Genomic DNA, 24,949 nt, shown 5'->3' on the forward strand with positions numbered 1-24,949 from the left:
ATTCTGCAGCTGTTTGATCTTTCAGAGGATGTCTCTCGGGTCCTGGTGTCTACTAGAAAGCCTTCCACTAGAAAGTCCTTTGGACTGAAGAGGAGGCGGTTTTCCGTGTGGTGTGAGCAGAAAGCCCTAGATCCATTCTCCTGCCCCCCACAAAAATTGCTTGACTACCTTCTACACCTTATCAGAAGCTGGCTTAAAACCCAACTCTTAGAGTTCATCTCAGTGCAGCTGGCGCTTACCACCAAGATGTAGATGATATGCCCATATCTGCACAGCCTATAGTTGTACATTTCATGCAGGGCCTGCTTCAATTGAAGCCTCCCCTAAGGCCTTCCATTGTGTCTTGGAACCTCAACGTGGTACTAGCTCAGCTGCTGAAAGCTCCTTTTGAGCCGCTGCACACCTGTGACCTGAAGTACCAGACCTAGAAGGTCGTATTTTTGGTGGCAGTCACTTCAGCGCAGGGTAAGCAAGCTCCGGGCCTTAGTGACTTAATTACTTTACACTAAGTTTTATCATGACAGGGTAGTTTTGCATATGCACCCTAAGTTCCTGCCTAAGGTGTGATGGACTTCCATCTTAGTCAATCATCCTGCCATTATTCTTTCTCAGGCCCCATTCACGTCAAGGCGACTGAGCACTGCACAGTTTGGACTGCAAGCAAGCCTTAACCTTCTATCTGGAGCAGACAGAAGCCCATAAACAGTCCACCTGACATATTTCTTTTGATAAGAATAGGTTGGGCTTTGCCATTGTCAAACAGATTCTATCCAGTTGACTAGCAGATCGCATCTCCTGTTATGCCCAGGCAGGACTACATCTTTAGGGTCATGTCAAGGTTCATTCTCAGAGCTGTGGCAGCATCTGTGGTCCACCTGTGAGCAGTTCCCATGGAGGAGATCTGCAAGGCTGTGAAATGGAGTTTTCTCCACACATTCGCATCGCATTACTGTCTGGACAGGGATGGCCGACGCAATAGTAGGTTCAGCCAGTCTGTCCTTTGGAACCTGTTTGAGGTGTAGAACCCAACTGTCTCCCACCTAGGACCCATTATTTGGGTTCAGGCTGTCTCCCCCTTTGTTACCAATAGCACCGGTGGTGTACCCATTGGCACCTGGTTGTGTGTCCATTGGTCCCCTTTTGTGTTGGGGAGCAGCCTGTAGCTAGGGTTTCACCCATGTATGAGGACTAAAATCCTGCATGTCCTCAGAGAAAGCAGAGTTACTTACCTGTAACAGATATTCTCAGAGGATAGTAGGATGTTAATCGTCACGAAACCCACCTGCTACCCCGCAGAGTTGGGTTTCTCCTATTTTTTTTATTTTAATTATAATTCTATGTTACAAGACTGGAAAGGGACCCCGCATGGATGCATGCTATATGGCGTGCTGGGCATGCTCAGTGGGCCTAGCCAAAGTTTTAGAAACTTTAACATAATTTTTTTACATCAGAGCTCCATCTGATGATATCACCCATGTGTGAGAGCCAACATCCTGCTGTCCTCAGAGAATACCTGTTACAGGTAAGCAACTCTGCTTTCTAGTGGCAATCTGTTCTGCACATCTGGTTTCTGAGCTGCAGGCTCTTTCTTGCCGTGAGCCTTTTCTACGTATGACACTGGCAGCGGTATAGCTTCAGGCTGTGCCTTCTGTTTTTTGCCAAATGTTGTTATGGAGTTTCATTTGAATCGACCCATTTCCCTGTCCACATTGGACAGGAAGAGATGAGTGTATCATATTGTCTTTTGTGTTACTTGGACGTCAAGTGTCGTTTGCTGCGGTACTTGGAGGTTTCTAAATGTGTCCAGAAGTCTGATCATCTGGTTGTGCTCCACGGTGGCGGTAAACAAGGTGTTAAGGAAGTCATCATGGTCGCTTATGTGGAAGCCAAGATTCCTTTGCCAAAGCAGACTAGGCCGCATTCCACGAGGGCTTAGGCGTTTTGTGGGCGGAAATCCTATTGTCTCCTGTCGACATTTGCTGAGCAACAATGTGGTCATCATTACATACCTTTTCCATGCATTACCACTTGGATATTCGGGCTCCGGAGGATGCGGCATTTGCACAGGCGGTGCTGACTAGACTGTGGGCGCCCTCTTCAGGAGTAGCTTTGGTACATCCCACTCTTGGGATGTCTAAGTGCAGAGGAAGGAGAAATTATTACTTACCTGATCTTTTCTTTTCCTCTAATGAAGGCAAGCCAATACTCTATCCGCTCTTGGCTATCAATTTTTGCCTTTGGTTTGCCCTTTAGGTGCGGATGTTGCGGAGATTTCCTGATTTTTGTTTTTCATTTGAAGACTGGTAAGTGACTTAACCAACCCTTCAGTTTAGTGAATGCTAATTCTTTTGACTGAGCTCAGTGTTCCCTTTTGGTTAGAATCATGAGTGACTGATTGTTAATAATCATGTTCAAGTATATTTAGTTTGTCCACAGTTTGGCTTTTTCAGAGAATACTGGTGGGCTCATGTCAGGGCAGGGCTATGACAGCTTATATTCAGTCTCTATCTACTGGTAGAGATACCTTGTGGGGATTGGCCTGCCTTCATTAGAGTAAAGGAAATTATCTGGTAAGTAGCAATTTGTCCTGTCTGTTCTGAAAATGAGAATTTGATAAGTGGAGGCAATATGAGGGAATAGGCCAATTATTTTCCACTAATATTTTTCCTCCTGTGTTCTATTCAATAGTATCTTTGTGGAGCCTCTTAGCTACTTTCTTTGGTTGCATACAGTATATCAGAAAATAAATACTCTGACAGGCTATTTGAGATTGACTCTAATTCCCTAGTAGGAAGAGAGAGCACTATTTTGATATTGAAATGTCCAACATGAAACATGCTACAGAAGCATTTTTTTTTTTTGGCAGTTATGTCCTAGCTGCATTATAAAATGGCTATTAATGGCCTGACAAGATAAGCATCATCCTATAAGTTTATTTTTATTTGTCAGCTTCCAGGAGATAGTATCTGTGTCACATAGGCCAGAGTTCATGACCACTCTCAGAGCTCTATTGCTGTCAAGGGCTTTAGGAAATTATACATTTTAGCCCATTTAATCCTGAGCTTTTTAGTGACTGGTATTATATGCATCTCATTGTTGAAGTGTGCTTCCTTTTCATCCCTCTTCAGAAGCAGAGAATGCTGCTCTTAACATGCTCATTCAGAGTGGGTCTCCCTCCTGGTATCTGTAACTAGAGCTATTAAGCCAAGCCCAGAATTGTATTTTAATGTCAGTTTCAATAACCAGGCATTTTTGTGTGTAGAATATTATTACACTTTTTTAAATTTGAAAACAAAATTACCAGCATTTCCATTGACTAAACTTGCCGCCTTTATGATTTGCTACAGCCAATAAGGATAAATAGTTGTCCCGAAGACAACACTGCATATGAAGAGAAGTCCAACACCATTAAACAAAATCAAGATTTGGAGATAAGATCATCACATGTGCACAGAAGACAAAGTATTCCAGGATGTGGCCAGCAAGTCGAGTCACCTCTTGTTGCCATGACTGGCAGTATCAGCAGCCCAGGACTGCTCACTTCTAGATATTGTGATTTGGGTAAATATAATTTGTCACTAAACAAGTGGGAAAGCAAAGTGATACACATGCATAGAAAAGAATTAACCTAGATTAAAAATACCCCATTTAGCACTCGCTTGTAAAACTGGCACATTTTTGGTTTGTTCATATTATTTAGTGTTTTCTTTCAGTGATACATGTCATTCTAAGGTGGGGATTGTGCAACCAATTTTTTTTTTTTGGACTTTTCAATGCATGTTTGCTCAGTTTAGTAGTCAGTGTAATTCTGTTCAGTTCAGCTACAGCAGATGAGTCAAATTAACATTTTCATTGCTATCTCTAGTAGAGAAGAGGGTTGTTTTTATCTGTTGCCTTTGGAAAAGAAGCAGCAGTATTTGACATTTATTTTCTCCATCTCCATGCCCACCGTATTGAGGTTTTGCACTACTCGTCATTGTTTCAGGGAGCAAATATCATTTGGTCTTTTAAGAGAGTAACAAAGCAGCCTGAGTCTAGTCCTGTGCTCCAATCCCAGCATGGGGCATTGAGGAGGAGGAAGGCATAGTATTAATGTAACAGCAGCAGTACCAAGGAAGTTAGTGTGCATTGGAGAGCATTGATGTAGAGTTGTTTTTCTTCCTGAATTAGGAGCTATGGCCAACCTAGAAAGATTCACCTTGATACTATGGTTCTGGATGTATATTGTGTAGATTTTTATGAGAATTTCTTAAACATACAACAGTATAATATTTGTAAAAAATGTGTGCACAAGCTATACAACAAATGTAAAAATTAAGAGAGGTTTTTTTGTTTTTGTTTTAAAGGGAATGGCGATAGTTCACTGAAAGTCAGTGATGAAAATGCAGAAGGAAGTAGACAAGTACCACAGCTACCACGCAAAAAGGAAAAGAAAGACTATCCTGTAGGAATTTTGTATTTTCTTAACATTTGTGATATTAACCAATCAATATCAAAATATTGTATGTTTATTACATAGTGTGAACATCTGACTGTGTCATTATGGCCTGATTTAGTAAGAAATTTTTCCCCATAGACCCAGAATGGGAGAAATTGAACTCTTAGTTGGAGTTTGGCTAGCCAGGTAAAATAGTTGCATGTTTATGGAAGCATACAGTGAATTTAAAGCAATTTTTCAGCATATATTTAATACTTCTGTTCATTTCATAGTCCTATATTTTTCAGTATTTATCTATTACAGAAATCCTAGGGTTAAAGTATATACATTCACAGGAAAAATAATAAAATAGTTTTTCTTTTGCAGAAGCCAGCAATTAATGGTTTACCACCAACGCCAAAAGTACTGGTAAGTGTGCTTAATTAATCTGCAGATTGGTATTAATCAGAGCTGCAGGAACTCAGTCCATTTTGAGTCGAGCAAGGAATATATTTTTTTGGTGTTCATCAAGCTCCAAATTAGAGGCTAGGGTGGTTAGCATTATATTTTACCTAAACATAATTAGGATAACATTTTAGCTTAACTGCTTTGGTGTGCTGGGTTTAGGTTCTGTGTTTCAAATGCAAAGGGATGGATGTGACAGGCGATACCTGCTGTCCAAACAGACTTTCTGGCTAGAAGCAAATTAGTATGTGTATATTCAAAATATTTATATTCCACATCTTCCAAATTAAATATTTATATTCCACATCTTCCAAATTAAATATTTGTACAGGGCAGACTCATCCCAAAAGTTCATTTAATAGTAAAAGATCTTGTATGTAGGAGCAAGAGGAAAATATTTATGAATGAGAAAATTGTTGATAAAATACAATTTAATAGTTAAATTCTGAAGTTATATTTAAATGTCTTTATTCTAACCTAGATTTATTTTTTTTTTAGATGGGGGCATGTTTTTCCAAAGTATTTGATGGCTGTCCATTGAAGATAAACTGTGCCACCTCATGGATACATCCGGACACTAAAGGTCATTTTCCATTTGGTCTTTAGTTAGTCTGCATTTAAATATGATTTTGAAACATAATTTTAGTTTCCTGAATATTTTAGATCAGTACATAATCTTTGGAACAGAAGATGGTATTTATACACTGAATCTGAATGAACTTCATGAAGCTACAATGGAACAGGTAATGTGAAGTATAGCTTATCTTCGTTTGTTTTCTGGACTGAAAGAAACAGCCTAATCTCATACTTTAAAGTAGAGATGTCCAGCTCTGTTCTCAGATCTGCTTTTCATTGTATACCAATGAATATTCCTGAAATACATTAGCAGATAAGACTAATTTAAATAAGAATACAACCGTTTGTAAATTTTGGTTACCATGAGGATTTAATTTGCTTGACCTTGAAGAATCTGATCTAGCCACCCTGTGTGTGGAAAGATTTTCTTGAATAGAATGTGTTGGCACAAGGAGTAGATAGATCCTCTCCCTTCGGGTCACCTTCTTGGCACAAGCTTAGTAATGACTCATTAAAAATTGATAGCCTTTCAGTTGTCTTTGTGATTCCATCTGATTAGCCGTGGACTCTGGGCCGGTGCTTCCATTAGGCAAACTAGGCAGTCGCCTAGAGGGCCAAAATTTTGGGTCCTGCAAAATCCCGCTAGTACAAGACCCAAAGGGCTACTATGCTAGAGCCAATACCAAAGAAGGGAACACTGCTAGAGCCACTGCCACCTGTAGGAGGGAGTGTTCTGCTGTAGCTGCTGCCAGTAGGTAAATTGGGGAAGGGGGATATATGACCAAAGGTTCGCCTAGGGTGCCAAATGCTCTTGCACCACCCCTCAGTGGGTACAGATGTCCACAGCATGCAATTCCAGCATCACAGCTGTTGCTCTACTTGTCAGCATTGATAGAGGAGAAAATATACCGTATTTTTCGCTCCATAAGACGCACTTTTTTTCCCCCAAAGGTGGGGGGAAAATGTATGTGCGTCTTATGGAGCGAATATAAAAAAAAAACCAAACAAAAATCTAACAAACACCCCCCCGACTCCCCCAAGACCTGCCGACTTAATTTCCTACAACCCCCTCCCCCCCAAGACCTGACAAATTAATTTCCTGCAACCCCCCACCCTCCTGACCCCCCCCCAAGACCTGCCAAACGTCCCTGGTGGTCCAGCGGGGGTCCGGGAATGATCTCCTGGGTGTGGGCCGTCGGCTGCCAGTAAACAAAATGGCGCCGACGGCCCTATGCCCTCACTATGTCACTGAGACCGACCGCTGCTATTGGTCGGTCTCAGTGACATAGTGAGGGCATAGGGCCGTCGGCTGCCAGTAAACAAAATGGCGCCGACGGCCCTATGCCCTCACTATGTCACTGAGACCGACCGCTGCTATTGGTCGGTCTCAGTGACATAGTGAGGGCATAGGGCCGTCGGCTGCCAGTAAACAAAATGGCGCCGACGGCCCTATGCCCTCACTATGTCACTGAGACCGACCAATAGCAGCGGTCGGTCTCAGTGACATAGTGAGGGCATAGGGCCGTCTGCGCCATTTTGTTTACTGGCAGCCGACGGCTCACGCCCAGGAGATCGTTCCCGGACCGCTCCTGGACCCCCGCTGGACCACCAGGGACGTTTGGCAGGTCTTGGGGGGGTCAGGAGGGTGGGGGGTTGCAGGAAATTAATTCGGCAGGTCTTGGGGGGGTCAGGAGGGTGGGGGGTTGCAGGAAATTAATTCGGCAGGTCTTGGGGGGGTCAGGGGGGTGGAGGTTGTTAATTTAAAGGGTTGGGATGGGGGGGGGTTTTTGGGGGTTCCCACAGAAAGAAAAAATTTCTGATCTGGGGAGTGGACCGAAATGGCCCTCCCCAGACCCGAAAACAAAATGGGGAGAAAAAAAAAACTATGCACTCCCCTAATTTGCTCCATAAGACGCCCAGACGCAGAGCCGGTTTAGCACAATTTTTTTTTTTTTAAATTTCCCCCTCTGAATCCTAGGTGCGTCTTATGGTCAGGTGCGTCTTATGGAGCGAAAAATACGGTAAATACTGAAATAACTGGAAATCACTCTGTAGAAAACAAGTTGGGGGGAAGCTTGTATTGGTGCTACTGATTTTAAATCTGTTTAGTGAATAAAAGAATAATTTCATCTTCCAATACTAGTAATCTGTAGTTTTTCATGAAAAAAAGACTTTAAGAAAAGGAGTATTTTGGTGAAAAATGAGCCAGTTATCCAAACGTCAGCACTTTTTAACGGAGTGATACTGATGCATCATGTAACCTATCACCTTTTAAGAACTTTCCAGGCTCAGTGTCCTGCAAGCAGTGCAGTAATCAGCCACACAAGTAGAGTGACGACATCAAGATGGAAAAATTCTCTCACAGGCCGATGCAATAATCTACACGTTAAAAAAAAAAAAATTGCACTGAATTTCAGCTCAGTTTTAATTCACAAAATAACATTTTTAACTTCCGATGCAGTAAGCTAATATTATGCAAATGCATCAGGAGTTTAAAAAAAAAAGTGCATAGACTATAAAATATGCATTCATCAGAGACTGAACACACATTTTAACTCGGGAAGAGGGGGTTGTGAAATCGCAGGTAAAAAAAAAAAACTTTTCCTGATGGCCGGATAGTCCATACTTATCTAGCAAGTGGTGCAGCTAACAATGGCCAGATAGCTGGATAAATCCAAACTTATCCAGCTAAGTAGAAAGGCAACTGCTACTGCCACTTAGCCAGATAAGTACAGATTTATGTGGCTATCTGATTGCAATTAGCCGCTGCTCCTTAGGCATCTATTTATAGACTTATCTGGCTATCTGGCCAACAACAAAAACTTCTATTCTTTTCACATGTCCCTGATTTTTTGTGCTAGCACAGCAGTGCTGGAAACATTACTCCACCTCTAAGCAGGAATAAAGTTTCCAGCGTCAAGAAAACCTGAGTTAGGGCTGGTGCACTCTCAGCATTGAGGAGTACTGCTTAATGCCTTCATTTGCATGGGATTTCTGTGCTAGTGTGCTTAGCAGTTCTCATAGTTTTTAATACACACTTTCTGCTCACAAAACTCCTTCCTGCATCGACAGTAGTTTTTGCATGCAGAAAATGTGCGTTGAAATGCTGGTAAAACGGTGTGTTTGACTGAACACATCCTTCTGCATTGCCCTGTCAGAGCTCAGAAAAAATGGAAAAGGTTTTTCTGAGCATGCACAGGCATTTTGCTCTCTCTTAAAAGCCATTCATTGGACTTTTGGCCTTTGGTGATTTTATTCTTTCCTTTGCTAGAGATTTATTTATTTATTTATTTTTGCAGGTCTTTACCCCCCACCCCCCCAAAAAAATAAGTTGTCTAATATTTGTTCAAAATTGAGTTCAACCTAGCACTGACATTTTTCTCAGTGGCAGACACACACAAAAGATGCCCTTGTTGCTCCTACAAGATGTCATTATCAGACCAGCATAGGTGCCTAGACCCTACCCATGATTTACCTAGATGACCTGCCTGTGCTCATATGTTCCCCAGGACCAGAAAATCCAGAAACTACATGCTGAGACTTTGTGGATTCACCTCAAGTTGCCATCTCGGTAGTGAAGAGGAAATCACCAGCTTAGGGACTATTGCCTAAATCAATAAAGGCAGATTCCTCTCTTGCTAGGCATTGTGATTCAGAAAAGTCTCTGCACACATGCTATTCCCGCCATTCCCACTCCAGCAAAGAGGGAAGTAAATTGCACCCTTTAGCGATAAAGTGTATAGGAGTCAAGGCAAGACCTTTTTATCACAGACACCACCAGTCTATAAAATTGTGTCTTTGATGCAGAATATTTCACTGGTGCCATCAGCAAGTAGAGGCACTACATCCTTGTTGGCGCCAGCAGCTTCTCTATGCTAAGACATACATGTTGGCACCAAAGTGACAAGGCAATTCATTCTAGGTCTACCCCTGCAAAACAACATATGCTTATTTTAGATCAAGAATCAGATAGCTCTTCCACCTAAAAAGGAGCATCATGCTTTTGTGAGGAAAATGTGACTTAATCAAAAAATATTTTATTCATGTACCAGGTTCTCTTCCATTCCCTTCACATCTAAAGCAAATGTTTCCCATTTTGGAGTCCATGGCCCCTAAGTTGGAAGTTGTCTGTTGTTCTACCATATCCATACAAACAAGTCTTAAGTCTTATTGTTCACCTTCCTCTGAGCATAAGATAACCTCAGAAGATCCTCCAATAGTAGTATCTGATTCGCAAGAAGGATCACAATCATCATATAGTTCTTTGTCATACCATTTTGATGGTGACAAAGACTACCAGTCTTACATCTGGCCCATCTCCACAGCCTCCCAGAAGTGCATCTCTACCCAAGTATGTCATACCTTGCTTTCTTTCAAAAAATGGCCAAAACAATTACATTCACTATGCAGGAAGAGAATAAATATTTGCAATACTAAAATATATTCAAACCCCAAAGCAAGTAGTATCTGTTCCAGTTCAGAGCACTGTAGGAGTTCCAAACAAGGTGGCAGTACACTTCTGTAGCAAGGAAATTAGATCTCAAATAGAGTTCAACATTGTTCTGGTCATCAAAAGGTGCAACTGCTACCTATAATAATGGAATCAGCTTTGAAAAATACAATCATTCTAAGACACATTCTAGCGCCCCTCTGGAAAAATTAACCACCCTGAACCACTTTTAGTGGCTGGTGTGGGTAGAAAATGATGTGAAAAATAAAAAAGATGCCAAGTTACTGGATAATGTGGCAAAAAAGATTTTCCAGTCAGCTATGTTAACATCTAAGATGTTAGCTGATCTGTTACATATGGTACAATATATGTGTAATTTCTTATAAAAGCTGGGAGACAAGGCACCTTCTTCAGATTGATTATTTCACATCTGTAATGCAAGAAGTAGAATAATGTGGAAGGCATTTAATTTTATCAGCTTATGATGTCTGCAATAGTTTTTGGAGCATGGGTTCGTGCTTCAAGTCTCCATGAAGATGTTCATGAAAAACTGGTTGATGAACCATGCACAGGTGATAATTTCCTTGGAGAAACAGATCTTAATATTTATTTACACCTTCTGGAAAGTATATTGAAATCATTGAGCATAACTTATTTTGTGTATGCTGATATTCACTTTTATATATCCTGCTCTGACAATGGAATTTTTCCCATGTTGCTTTTTAAAAAAAGTTTAAAATCCTTGAAAGCTGGACACACAGTATTAAATTAGTGCTAAATTTGCAGAATATAAGTCAATCATAATAGTAAACCTATACTGATTAAAAATAATTCAAAACTGATGAGGAATGGAATAATAATATTCAAGAGTTAAAAACACAATTGTTAAAAACTAACGAAACACCAAAAAAATATTTCAAACCAGCAGACTCATCAAATAACAGACCATAAATAAACTTAAGACAAAAAATCCCCTGCTCTCCATACCTGTGAATTTTTGATTTCCAATCATCTTGCAATTGTTGTGAATTAGTGGGGAGAAAGAGCAGACAAACTATCTGCTCGGTCATATATACACATTCACACTCATCCACCCATACAGACATACACCTCCATATCCATGCTCTCACAGACACACATACAACCCACCCACATTCTAAAAAGATCTTGAGAAAGTATGAATTTCAAAGATCTCAGCATTTTCAATTTATAAAGTCACTTTGGAGACATTTTTTTATTAGTGCTTTAAGAGAATCTGAAATCCAAAATTATACCCAGGTTTCATGCCTCTGTAGCAATTAAAATTGAGATCTCTTCATATACTGCATGTGGTTAGAGGGGGGGGGGGGTTTCCATTCACAGAAATGCAGTAATTCTTGATTTTGTTTGCTTTATGAGAAAGGTGCTTTGTTTTTTCCATTGTTGCACTGCATACTAAGTCTGGCTTGTTTCCAATTCAGTTTTTGTTTATAATTTATGGTCACTTTATATTCTGTATTTGGTGAGGGTCGGTATATGTAACTGGTGAGATATTCTAGTTCATGGTTTCTCTCTAATGATCTATAGCAGCTTGTCTTGTTACATTTTCCTAATAGGAGGTATATTGGTGTTTTACTGCCTGGTGTAATATTTGCAGTGTTGCCTTTTCATAGAGCTGGCGGTTTTGGTATGAGAGGTTTACTATATTGTAACTGAAATAGTTTATTCATGGCTTTCTGAGGACCAAGCCACAATCAGCATGCATTACAATAGGCCTAATGCCATATGGGTTCCAAGTGTCTGTTTTTGCAAAGTTTTCTGGTTGGCACCATATTTTTACCTCAGAATACTGTACTTTGAATATCCTTTTTCATGGGCTACCTCCATGCTTCACCTATACAATCCAGATGGAGCTTTTGAGGTCTTTTAAACATTTCATATGTCCAGTGTATGAGAGTGGCTGAAACCCATGAAAGAACCTTTTCGGCACAAGTCCAACCGTATGGAACTTATTGCCAGTTGCACTGCAACTATCAGCCTATACAAAGGAGTTGAAAAAACTTCTGAAAACTCACCTAGTTGAGCTAGCCTATAGGTCTTAGGCACTTTCTGACTTTCAGTTCTTTAAGCTGGTCCTGGCTGGCACTGTTGTTTTGCTGGCTTTGTGGTGATGTCATTAATTTTTTTAAATATATTTTTTAAATATATTTTATTTTATATATGATTGTGTATGTTTCCTTTGTATGCCACCTAGAACTTTGTATAGGTGACTTATAAGAATTTTAAATAAAATAACTATAAAATCTGTTATAAATGAGACTCTGGGATTAAGCTGTCAATTCAAGCTGTTGGTGACGGTGGAACACTGCATTGTTATGCTGCCACCTGCTCTTCCACTGAAAATAGAAAATGTTCTCAAACTACTGAATGGAAGTGCATACTGAAAACAATATATTTAAGTATTTAAAATTTGCACTCTACATTATTACGATGTTTGTACTTTCTACATTTATTTTATGTCTGTTTTTATTTTATAATTTAGTTATATTTAAGTGGTCAAGAAATTTAGATTTTTTATTTTTTTTTACTATACCATGAGCCTCTTATTCTTCTGTGACTGATAATTAGCCTGTGTACTGATTTTTTTTATGTGCCTTTAACAATTAAAAAGTTATTTCATTCTTGTCCAGACCATCAAAAAGTCCAACTTTCCCACCAATCAATGGTGGAATAAGCGTTAAAGAAGGCAGCAAGATCTAAAAGTCATTCTAAATACCCTTCGTAGCAAGAATTCTGCCTTGTTAGATAAAACAGCAAAGATGATTTTCCAGTCAGCTATGTTAAGTTCCACAATAGCTACTCATCAGTTGAACATGATGCACATCTAGGTGCAAGATGGTGGCATAGACGCAGTTGCAATGCTCTGCAGTTCAGATTCCACTTGCCTTTACTTGTTTCCTCTGCATAATGCCTCCAAAATGGAAAAGAAAAGTGAAGGTCTGCCCTCCAGACTCTGCCTCCTCTTTGGGGCAGCAAGTTATCACCGCATTTGCAATTCCGATTGCAGCTTCACAAGGACCTGAGGAACCTGGTGTGATATGCGGTGAGGGAGAGCCTAATGGTCCTGCAAGTGAGGTGTCCTTGAGCCTGGATCTACAAACTCCTCCGGCGCAGACGGTTTTTGCAGCAAGCGCCTCAGTGTTGCATACCAGTGATGTGTTGGTGTTGTCTCCAGTGGAGGGGTCGCTTGCTTGCCTGGAACCCCTACTGCAGAAGACATTTTTCCAGCTGGAGACCAGTGGTCTGGATGTAGAGTGTGTTCCCTCTCCCCTTTCAGTAGCCAGTTTGCCGGCCTTGGAGTTGGTGGTGAGACTACCGTCGACAGGGTTACCCTGGGAAGACCAGGCTACTGTGAGTAGTGATTTTTTTCGCTATTCTCTCGCTCCCAGAGGTAGTGACACTGGAAGCCATCTGGGACTTGGTTGCCGATCTTGAGAAATCTTTTAAAATGCTGAATACTAAAACTGACCACCTTGTTCCAAACTGCCATCAAAAATCATCTGAATTACAAGACCAATTAACCTCAACTAACTCAAGTGTTTCTGCTATTGAACACTGTTAAATCTCTTCAGGATTTTAATGTTCCCACCATCAAAGATCTCAAACCTCTTTCTAGATGGATTGAGTATTTGGAAAATGAGACTTTTAAATTTGTGATTTTTGAATTTTGCAAAGTTCTAGGGGAAAGACCATTAGTAACTTTAAAGAGATTTTTTCAAAATGTCTTAGGCTTCTCATTAGTCAATGCCTTCTATTAATACTTATTTTATTCCTAATAAGATATCTGCTTCTTCTCAAATGCTGAAGTTCAGTTTCCTAATTTGACAAATTTTCTCGAATTCTACGTTAGAGGTGTTCGATCACTGTACCTTATTAATTTCTTTTATTTCTTCTGCTGAATTGAGTAATGTAATGCAAAAACATTTCATAAATCTTTCCTCTGTTTTATGGTCAATCTGTCAGGATTTTTCCTGACTTTGTACAAATTACTCAATTTAGAAGGATAGGCACCTAACTTTAAGGCAGGAAATTATATCTCTAGGTTTTTCTTTTCTTTTTTACATTATCCTTGTAAGTGCGAAATTAAGCGCAGAAATGAATGTTTTTTTTCCTTAAAGCTTTTTTGGAAACTAGAAGACCTGTAATCTCTTCCTCAGAACCTAGAAACTAAACAGGCAGTTGTATTATTTAGCTGCAAGTTGTAACTATGTGATAGCCATTTCTTGTCGACATTGTTTTTCTTCATATTCTCCCAAAATATTTTTCTTTGCCCCTCTTATTTTGCTCTGCTAAGTTTTGGAAGTTAGCAATTCTCTTGGTTTTCTTTTTTCCTTTGTTTCTGTTCATCTAATGGAAAATGTTATATTTTATTGCCAATTCGTACGTTTCTGTACAAAGGATATTCTTTGTTGTAAAATTTGAGAAAACTATAAATAAAAATTATACATGATACAGTACATGTATTTCTGCCTTAAAAATTACCTTATATAACCCAAGATCTTCCATCAGGTTTTAAACTTTGTACTACCAATTCTCCCAGAACAAGCAGGATGTTAGTCCTCCCATGTGGATGACGTCACTGGATGGAGCCCTTTCACGGAAAACCTTTCAGTCAAAGTTTCTAGAACTTTTGACTGGCACACTGAGCATGCCCAGCATGCCATAATCCCTGTAGCCACAAGGGTCTCCCTTCAGTCTCTTTTTTTTTTTTTTCCTCGCTGCGGTTTGCTTCACAGTTAGGAGCTCTATGAGAACTCTCTCTCAAAAATTTTCCTCACGGAAAAAAAACTTCTTTAAAAAAAAAAGTTCCCTCATAGGGGTCTCCCATCTCGATACTGTTTTCATCGCTCGATGAGTAAATAATCACCGTCTCCGGTCAGTTCCTGCCCACCTCTTTTTTCAGTGTCCGCAGGCCATCGACCGTTTTTGGGCCTCAACCTCTGCCATCTGGCAACAGGTTTCTGAAAATATCCAGAGTGCCCTCGTACCATGAGGATCACGACCCACATGATGTCTGTGCGCTGTGCCTCAGCTCATCACAGCACGTTTCTTACTGCCCAAGTTGTGCCCAGATGACTCCGAAGGGTAGGCAGGCTCGCCTCGACAAGATTGAGACCCTGTTTAAAATCAAGCTGACTCCATCAATGTCCACCCAATCATCACAGACAGGAGCATCGAAGAAACTGGTCATCAAACCTCGCCGGGAGCACCAGGGCAGTGGTGACCGCCCTCACAGACTCCATCTAGGGCATCCGTATCATCTTCCTTGGTGCCGGAGAAAGAGCGGACCGAGCACCAAGGGAAGCACCGACGCAAGTCTACTCCCGGTGCCAGCACCAACACCGCATCGGCCTCGATGGCTATCGAGCAGATTGCGAAGAGGACACAGGTAGAGTAGCCTTTAACCCCCTCTCCACCCAAGAAACCAAGGCAATCCCCACCATTATCTGTGCCGGGTACTGAGCCCCCACAAGTTCCTGTGGAGGTGCCAGTAGCGCCTAGCCTGCCTTCCCCTGTAGCTGTGATATCTACACCAGCTTTCAGGGAGGAACTGGATGGTTTCATCCACCAAGCAGTGCTCAATGCTCTCCGAGACTTACAGCCATCTATGCTGGCCCCCACACCAACACCGGAGCCATCGATATTTGCACCGTTGCTAACCCGATTGGATACACTCATTGATGCCCTTCTGACACAACCTGGGCCACCAGTGCCAAAGCATCCCGCAAAGCCCCAATTCCCATTCCAGGGTCCTCAGAAGACGAAGGCACGGACTCCAGTCCACTTTCAACACCAATTCCACCAATGCCGGAACCGATGCCTGGTCCATCAGGACTCTCGGGACCGAGAGGCCCATGTTTTCCCTCAATGCCTTCGGTGCTGCCGAAGTCCAAATCGGTGCCACCACATCTTCCATCAAGGCCATCGAAGGATCCATTGGTGCCAGCACGTTCTTCAGTACCAACCTTCTTTCCTCCCTCAGGATCTCGACTAGAGACCCTTTCTGACGCATGGGAAGATGTTGACACTGACACATCCACGGAGGATATCTTATCAGAACCATCTCCTCCGGAAGAAAGGAGAAAATCTCCCCCAGAAGACCCTCTCCTTTGCTAATTTTGTAAGGGAGATGTCAGAGACAATCCCCTTTGACCTGATTACAGAGGAGGACACACGCCATAAAATATTGGAAGTTCTCCAATTTGTTGATGCTCGGAAAGAATGGCTATCCCTGTCCACAAAGTGCTAGTGGATCTCCAGCATCATCTCTGGGAGCATCCTTGTACTGTCCAGCCAGTGAATAAGAGATCAGATGCAACTTATCTGGTACAACATATTCCCGGATTCCAAAAGCCATAACTACCCCATCAGTCCATGGTAGTTGAGTCTGCACAGAAGAAGGCCAGAAGACTGCGCCCTCACTCTTCAACACCTTCTGGCAAAGACCAAAAATTCCTTGACATTTTGGGTCGCAAGATGTTTCAAGGCTCCATGCTAGTGTCACGCATAGCTACATACCAACTTTGCATAACACAGTATCAAAGGAATCTTTGGAAGCAGGTTCAGGGAATAGCCGACTCTCTTCCCCAACAACAGCAAGATAGTCTCAACGCCATACTACAGAAAGGCCTTGAGGCTGGGAAGCATGAGGTTCGTGCTGCTTACGACTCCTTTGAAGTCTGCTTGTCGGCGACGGGCATTAGTGCCAGGAGGGTAGGCCTGGCTGAAAGCATCTGACTTGAGATCTGAAGTCCAAGGCAAACTGGCTGATTTGCCATGTACCGGTGAAAACCTATTCGGAGACAAGATGCAAGATGCAGTGGCTCAACTAAAAGACCATAATGAGACCCTGTGGCAATTATCCACGGTTATTACTGAGGACCCTTCCTCTGCAAGAAGATCCACGAGAAGGGACCCTAGAAAACCATTTTATCGCCCACGCAGATACTACCCACCTACATCTCGCATGAGGCCAACCAGACCATCTCAGAGAGCACATCCTCGACAGCCCAAAACATCCAGGCCTCAGCCACCACTTCAAACAGGCCAAGCCTCTGGATTTTGAAACCTATCCAGAGAACAGCAGCCGCTCCACAAATCCAGATTTGCCAGTAGGAGGTCGAATTCACTACTTCATAATAAACTGGCTCAACATTACCACAGACCAATGGGTTCTGTCCATCATAACCCAGGGATACCATCTAAACTTCCTCGTGGTACCCCTGGATTCACCACCCAATCCACTATTGATGCAAAAAGATCACACAACCCTTCTAAAGTCAGAACTGTCCACCCTTTTGGGCGCCAGGGCTGTGGAACCCATTCCCCGGGCACAGCAAGGCAGAGGGTTCTACTCCCGCTATTTTCTCATTCCAAACAAATCAGGTGGCCTCCGCAATCTCAACAAATTTCTATGGAAAGAAAAATTCAGGATTGTGTCCTTGGGCACCATGCTTCCCCCTTCTACAAAACAGAGATTGGCTCTGTTCTCTGGAACTTCAAGACGCTTATGCTCACATTCCAATATTCCCACGTCACCGCAAATACCTGCGTTTCCTAGTGGGACATCAACATTATCAGTACCGGGTTCTGCCTTTCGGTCTTGCTTCGGCACCCCGTGTATTTACAAAGTGCCTAGAGGTTGCTGCGGCCCATCTATGCAAGAAAAGCATACACGTCTTTCCTTACCTGGACAACTGGCTCATTAAGAGTCAATCCAAGCAAGGAGCTTTTGACGCTCTCAAGTTCACTATCAATCTGCTACACTCGTTGGGATTTCTCATCAACTACCAAAATACCCATCTAACTCCATCGCACCTCCTAACTTTCATTGGAGCAGATTTGGACACCACAGTGGGCAAAGGCCTTTCTACCCAACGACCGCGCAGGCACACTTTCCAAGCTAGCTTCGTCTCTGCACACAAGACACTCAGCTTCAGCCCATCAATTCCTAACATTACTGGGCCACATGGCTTCCATGGTCCACGTCACTCCTATGGCCAGATTGGCCATGAGAATAACTTAATGGACTTTGAAATCTCAGTGGATCCAAGCCACTCAACCTCTGTCAACCCAGATTCATGTAACCCACCACCTACGTCAATCACGTCTCTGGTGGACAAAGCAAGCCAACTTGCTGACAGGTCTACCCTTCTAGCAACCAGTTACACAAGTGACCTTAACCTCAGACTCCTCCAACTTGGGTTGGGGAGCTCACGTGAACAATCTTCAAACTTCAGGTACTTGGACGAAACTCGAAGCAACATTTCAGATCAACTTCTAGAGCGAGCTATACGTTATGCCCTATATGCGTTCAAGGACTGCCTTTCACACAAGACTGTTCTCATACAGACGGACAATACAGTTGCAATATGGTATCTGAACAAACAGGGCGGCACAGATTCTTATCTTCTCTGCCAAGAGGCTGCACAAATCTGGTCCTGGGCCCTTGCATACTCAATACATCTACGGGCAACTTATCTAGCAGGCATACAGAACGTACTAGCAGATTGCCTCAGTCGACAGTTCTATCCCCATGAGTGGTCTTTGGATCCTGTGGTAATGGACAGAATCTTCCAACGCTAGAGTCAACCAACAATCGACCGCTTTGCATCCAAACTGAATCATAAAGTGGACAGATTCTGCTCCCTGCACAAGCAACAAAACAAGTTAGCCGTGGATGCCTTTGCTCGCCCCTGGAATACAGGCCTCCGGTATGTGTATCCCCCGATACCGCTGATATCTTTGGCACCTTTCAGACTCTGGTCTCCAGACTTCAACGGTGAGAGAGTACACCTGAGTGCCATCTCAGCGTATCACAAGGGAATAGGGGATGCCCCGGTAACAGCACAAATCCTTGTGAGTCAGTTTGAGGGGCCTACTGCAACTTAAGCCCCCTCTAGGGCCACCAGTCACTGAATGGGACCTAAACATAGTACTTACAAGGCTCATGCGCTCCCCTTTTGAGCCTTTGCACTCCTGCGATGCTAAATTTCTTACATGGAAAGTTCTCTTCCTAGTAGCCATTACATCTGCTCCGAAGGGTTAGTGAGTTACAAGCACTTGTCACATACTCACCCTATACCAGGTTCCTACATGACCGAGTGGTCCTGTGTACTCACCCTAAATTCCTTCCCAAGGTGGTTACTGACTACCACTTGAATCAGTCTATAGTCTTGCCCACCTTTTTCTCAAGGCTTCACTCTCACCAGGGCGAAAGAGTTTTATATACCTTGGATTGTAAACGTGCACTTGCATTTTACCTAGACCGCTCTGCAGTCCATAGAAAATCCACCCAACTCTTTGTTTCTTTTGACAAAAACAGACTAGGAATTGCAGTGGGCAAACAAACTCTCTCCAACTGGCTAGCAGACTGTATCAAATTCTGCTGTGAAAAAGCAGGCCTTCCTCTCCAGAGACAAGTAAAGGCGTATTCAGTAAGAGCCATGGCAATGTCAGTACCGATTGCTGAGATCTGTAAAGCTGCAACATGAAGCTCTCTTCGCACATTTGCAGCACATTACTGTCTGGACAAGGAAGGAAGTCAAGACACTCTGCCTTTGGCCAATCTGTCTTAAAGAACTTATTTCCAGTTTAATCCCAACTCCTTCCTCCTCCAATCTGCTGTGATTTTCCGGCTGCCTCATTTTTCCCAACAGTACGCCAGTTGTTGTGCCTGTTGCACAAGTTGTACGCTGTTGGTCCAAACTAATATGAGTCAGCCTGTAGCTTTCTAATCACCCACATGTGAGGACTACCATCCTGCTTGTCCTGGGAGAAAGCAGAGTTGCTTACCTGTAGCAGGTGTTCTCCCAGGACAGCAGGATGTAGTCCTCACGAAACCCACCCACTACCCTGCGGAGTTGGGTCCGAGATGTTTTATTTTATTTTTTTGCTCGCACCTTTTGCTACAAACGAGACTGACGGGAGACCCCTGTGGCTACAGGGATTATGACATGCTGGGCATGCTCAGTGTGCCAGTCAAAGTACTAGAAACTTTGACAGAAAAGTTTTCCGTGATAGGGCTCCGTCCAGTGACATCACCTACATGTTGAGGACTGCATTCTGCTGTCCTGTGAGAACACCTGTTACAGGTAAGCAACTCTGCTCTCTCCAGAAAACTGAAGAATGTGGTAAGCACCTCATCAAATCACCTTATGAGGCATCTGACATATCTTCTATCAGAAATAACTTTGTAGCCAGAAGATTGGCTTAGCTTTGGGACTCCATGAAGATATACGTGAATTATGTATCTTGGCGTGTGTATCAATTCTACCTTAACCATGAAGGCTCAGATTAACTCTGGGCTGGTTATTCAAAGCGCATTGAGCGCTATTTAGTTGGATAAGTGGGACTTGTATGGCAAAGAAGTGGCTGCTGAATATGCACCTACTTTCAGCGGCCACCACTTACATACACAAAAAGTAGGCAATGCACTGGTGGATTGGGGATAGATTTAGCTTATCGATATTCAGAGTTAGCCGCATAAGTATACATGTAAGTTTAGATGCACTATACAGCAGGTCTAAATATTAGCCTGTTGGTTTTACTTGGCTAGGTGCATGTATATTCAGCAACTTCCCATGCCATTAAATATACATCATAACTTAGCTGGATAAGTTCTAACCTTACATGGCCAGCTTGGAATATCTACCCCTCTGTGGTTAAGTAATCCTATAAATGGCGCATGCTATGACGCTTAAAGCCTTTACTTAAAAAGTCCTATTTTTGATTCAAGTTCTTATTCTAAATGATTTCGACTACTACTGCATCACCTGATACCCTGCATTACAATAATCCAAAACGCCGCCACTTACTAACAGGCTCAAATTGTGCAGTCACATCACCCCTACATTAAGGGCATTTCACTGGCTTTCAGTATACTGGTACATTATATTATAAAGTTGCAACCTTTATTCAGAAGCTACTAAACAGTGATATGGACCTTTAAGTCAGCACCATATAACAAATATATAAACCACCTGGAACCTTTCACTCAGCCAATAAACTCCTTCTGAAAGTTCCATCATTGACAGCAGTACAGCTCATTATAAGAAAGTGTCTTCTCAGCCGCTGGCCTCCATTGGTGGAACTCCTTGCCAGAAGCACTTTGTATGATAACCTGTCCTAAAGTTTTTATGAAAGCGCTGAAGACCCACCTGTTTTGCCAAGCCTTTGAGACTACAGAAGTCTGATTCTCAGATGTCACTTTAGCAGCATGATTTTTTTGGTTTATAAATGTCATATTGTTTAATATTGTTGTTTTATCTTCATTCATTGCTGTATTTTTCTGTTCCATTTATGTAACTTTTTGTAATCCACTTCGAACATTTTCTTGACTGAAGCAGAGTATAAATCTTTTTAAATAAATGAAAAACTTGATGCTCCATGTATAGGAGACACTCTTTTTGGAGAAAAAAAAGTGAGAGAATGTGGATGAAGCTTATTAAAGATCACTGATCAACTTTACTTACCTTATCAGTGGCAACAATGGAGCAACCTTCCACATCTAGAAAGCTCCAGTCTAAGTACTACGAGTGTTTCTGTACAAAGAAACAGATATCAGCCTTATCTTTTTTAGCAACCTCACTCTCAACAGCAGCCCAGAAGGCGTGTCAGAGAGCACAGGCCAAATCAAACCATAAATCTTCCCTCCAGCCTCTATCATAAATACGAGTTGCGTCTTTCACTGTTCACTAACAGCATAATAAATAATTTCATGCAATCCTCAGCTTGGGAGTCCCCACTTGTGTGGCTGATCTGTCCTGTGCCCACAGAGAAAACAAAATTGCTCACAGACAGCAGAACAAATCAGCCACACAATCTTAGCCTTCTTATCTCAAGAGTTACTATAAAGTTAGCTTGCTATGTATAAAGACTTGCATGGCATCAGCTGCACAGGAATTATCCATGCATGCTTTTTTTTCTGAGCTCAGAGAGAGCTTTTCCATCTCAACACTGTTGGATGACATCACCCCACTTGTATGGCTGATACGTCCTACTATAGAGAACACGTTACAGATAAGCAACTATTTACTGTACATAAAAACCCATTTAGTACAATGTTTTTTTACATTCACATTTAATTGCTTGCATACATACATAATTGATCGCATAGGTGCATATTTTATTTAATACATGCACAAAATGAAACAGCACATCTGCTAGTTCATAACCCTAGATGGAGGAAGTCTGTCTTCACTCAATGGCAACAACAAGTGGCTAAACTTAACCCTTTCCCTTTGTGTTTTCTTAATTTCACCCTATTTTTTGCTAGCTTATGTTCTTAGCTGCAAAAGTGTTAACATCCATTTTGCTACAACTAGTACCATTAAACTTTTCTCTCTCACTAAGATGTATGCAGCAAACTTAAGAGCGTGGCCCTGCTCTGTGGATCTTATTCTGGTCAAGACAAGACATTTCCCAAATGTTATACAACTATTAAACATCAAGGCCATGATCAATGACTGGGGAAGAGGAGAATATAGAGAATTAGAATTGTAGTGTTGAAGTTTGGAAATGTTTGCAGTGGGGGAAAGGATTAGGGAGGGTTGGTAGTAGAAAGTGCAGTAGAATTGCCATCACAGGAAGTAAAAGAAGTTGTGCTGGTGTAAGGTGATCTTATGTCCCCTGAATTTCTGAGGATTAAGGACAGGGCCATTTTTACTGATCAAAGGTCCCTGCCCTATGGAATTCTGTCTAAGAAAAGGAAACAGCATGTTTCAAAGACTTGCTTAACTCTTCTACTAATTGAGGCAAGCTACAGAGAAGAAAAAAAGACTTGTCAAGCACAATTAAAATATTAACATCAAAACAGCACAATTAGAATAGCTAGGAATCCTTTATTCCTCTTAACTTAAAAGCCAGGTTTGTGGCCTTTGGCCAAGTACTGATACCATGATGGCTGGACTGAGCTGGAAGGGGCCCATAAAAATACAATTTAAAAAAAAAAAAAGTGGTAGTTGCAAATAAATTGCTCCTAACACCAGATCTCAGCCTTAATTCTGATTGAGTAGAAGGGCCCAAAAAAAAAGTTTTGGTGCTTTTTAAAGCACCTTTCCAAATGCTTGACATGCTGTACAGATAACACAGGTCTACATTTGAAAAAAGGTTTTCTGCTGACCTAATTATTTTTGCTGATTTTACCCAAATGAAAGGTGCTGATTCCAAATATGAAGTCAAAAAATATGCAATATGTCAAATTTTTTCACAAATGAGAAATGTTTGATTAAAGATTATAAAGTCGAATATCAAGGGTAATAAGTTGTGAAGAAGCGATAGCAATTAATATATTTGTTTTATACGAAAAACAAGTCTATCGTCTAACCAAGAGAGCAATAGTTGTGTAAATTTTAATTGTTAGGGAGACATTTTCTCTTTTTGGATGCTCTGGAATAGTTATGATCAGGGTTGTCACGCTGTAAACACCAGCAGTAGTCCGCCATCATGTTTGTGTTCCATCTGCCTTGATATCTATGTTCCATGGTCTTGGTGGAAGCGTTCTCCTTGCTCTTCACTCTGAAATATGCATGATAAGCTTTTCATACAAAGTCAGATACATTTGTCCTTTGTTTGGGTTTGTAAAACAACCACAAATGTAACAGAATATATCAGGATCATTCCGGTACCATCCACGAACTATTCGAGTGTTGGATGACACATTCAACAAAAACAGATTTAAGAGTTAAATTTGCTGCGACTTCTAAGCCTCTTGAATGCTGCCGTTGGTTTTCATAATGCTTATATAGCCATAAAATGCAGACGTCAGCAGTTTTAAACTGTTTAATAAGCAGTCTTCCTATTGGTTATACTAATTGTGTATTCAGCATGCCTTTCTGCATATTCAGCGTATCTATTTGTTTATTTTATTTATTAGCTTTTATATATCTAAATAATGTTACGTTATTGCTATAAGAGTTTGAGTAAACAGCGTTTTGCGGAAAAACCGGACATGACTGGAGGAAATGGATGTGATTTTTGGATTCAGCACACTAAAATACATAAAGATCACTTGTTATCTTGTAGTCAGCAAAATTGATGTAGACCAGTGTAATAGTACTATGAACCTGAAATTTTTTGAACACAGTATAAAATGCTGTGGACATACTACTGCTTTTCACTTCTACAGTACTACTTGATATACACAGTACTGTATTTTTGAAAACACATGAGAACAATTCCTGCTAATTAGAGCTTTCAATCGGGATAAAATTCAGGACCTTGTTGCATTTTCCACAAAAGCTTGTGTTTCTTCTGTGGGGCGAGACGGTGAAGAGGCCAAGTTATCTTTCACTTCAAAGCCTTATGGGTACTGTCTGAGCCCCCCCTACATTGCTTCAGAAATCCTTTAGATAATACCTCACATCACTACTGTCTTTTATTCATCTCCTGCTATTTGAATTGTGACTCCTCCCTTCTCTATACGTCTGTGTGCCTGCACTCTGTATCTTTCCTTCTCACTTACTTTGCTGCCACCATTGCTTTTATATGTTGCTATCCCTATTACCACTGGCCAGGTTACACTGCCTGCATGAAAATGAATTCCCTTTTTCTTGACATATGATGTAAAAAAGTACTTAATACACTTCCTAATGACATGACTTTGGAGCTAGGTGTTTGAGATTGTCCTGTAGGATGTGACAGCTCATAGTGAGGATAAGACAATAACAAAAGAGGATAAAAAGCTCAATAATACAAAATTAGTTACATAAAGCATTTAAGTGATAACACCAGTTAGACATGGTTCATTAATGTCTCTCTTTATCTTTCAATGTTCTCTCATTTTTTAGTTGTTTCCACGAAAGTGTACATGGCTGTATGTTATCAATAACACATTAATGTCGTTGTCAGGTATGTATACATATTTATACAAGGTGTAACTATGAAATACTTTTCAACATTTAATTTTTGTAAACCCTTCTTGGTACAGACATCAGTAATTCTCTTGGTACAGATTGGATATATATGCACTCTAATCTTCCCAGTGAGCTGAGTTCCCAGCA

The 24,949-nt window shown here is 41.5% G+C and overlaps 1 protein-coding gene across 3 annotated transcripts in view; it reads left to right on the forward strand.

Moving 5' to 3' along the window:
* The window catches only part of MAP4K5 (mitogen-activated protein kinase kinase kinase kinase 5), a 341,354-nt gene that overhangs the window by 238,410 nt on the left and 77,995 nt on the right, over window positions 1–24,949 (forward strand). For all 3 annotated transcript variants that reach the window (XM_029598355.1, XM_029598353.1, XM_029598354.1), the window contains 6 exons: window positions 3,348–3,561; window positions 4,347–4,444; window positions 4,805–4,846; window positions 5,381–5,465; window positions 5,546–5,625; window positions 24,737–24,797. In XM_029598355.1, the coding sequence (XP_029454215.1) occupies window positions 3,348–3,561; window positions 4,347–4,444; window positions 4,805–4,846; window positions 5,381–5,465; window positions 5,546–5,625; window positions 24,737–24,797 (580 nt within the window). The remainder of the gene's footprint in view (window positions 1–3,347; window positions 3,562–4,346; window positions 4,445–4,804; window positions 4,847–5,380; window positions 5,466–5,545; window positions 5,626–24,736; window positions 24,798–24,949) is intronic.

Source organism: Rhinatrema bivittatum, chromosome 4 (genome assembly GCF_901001135.1).
Source record: "Rhinatrema bivittatum chromosome 4, aRhiBiv1.1, whole genome shotgun sequence".
In the NCBI taxonomy this organism is placed as follows: Eukaryota; Metazoa; Chordata; class Amphibia; order Gymnophiona; family Rhinatrematidae; genus Rhinatrema; species Rhinatrema bivittatum.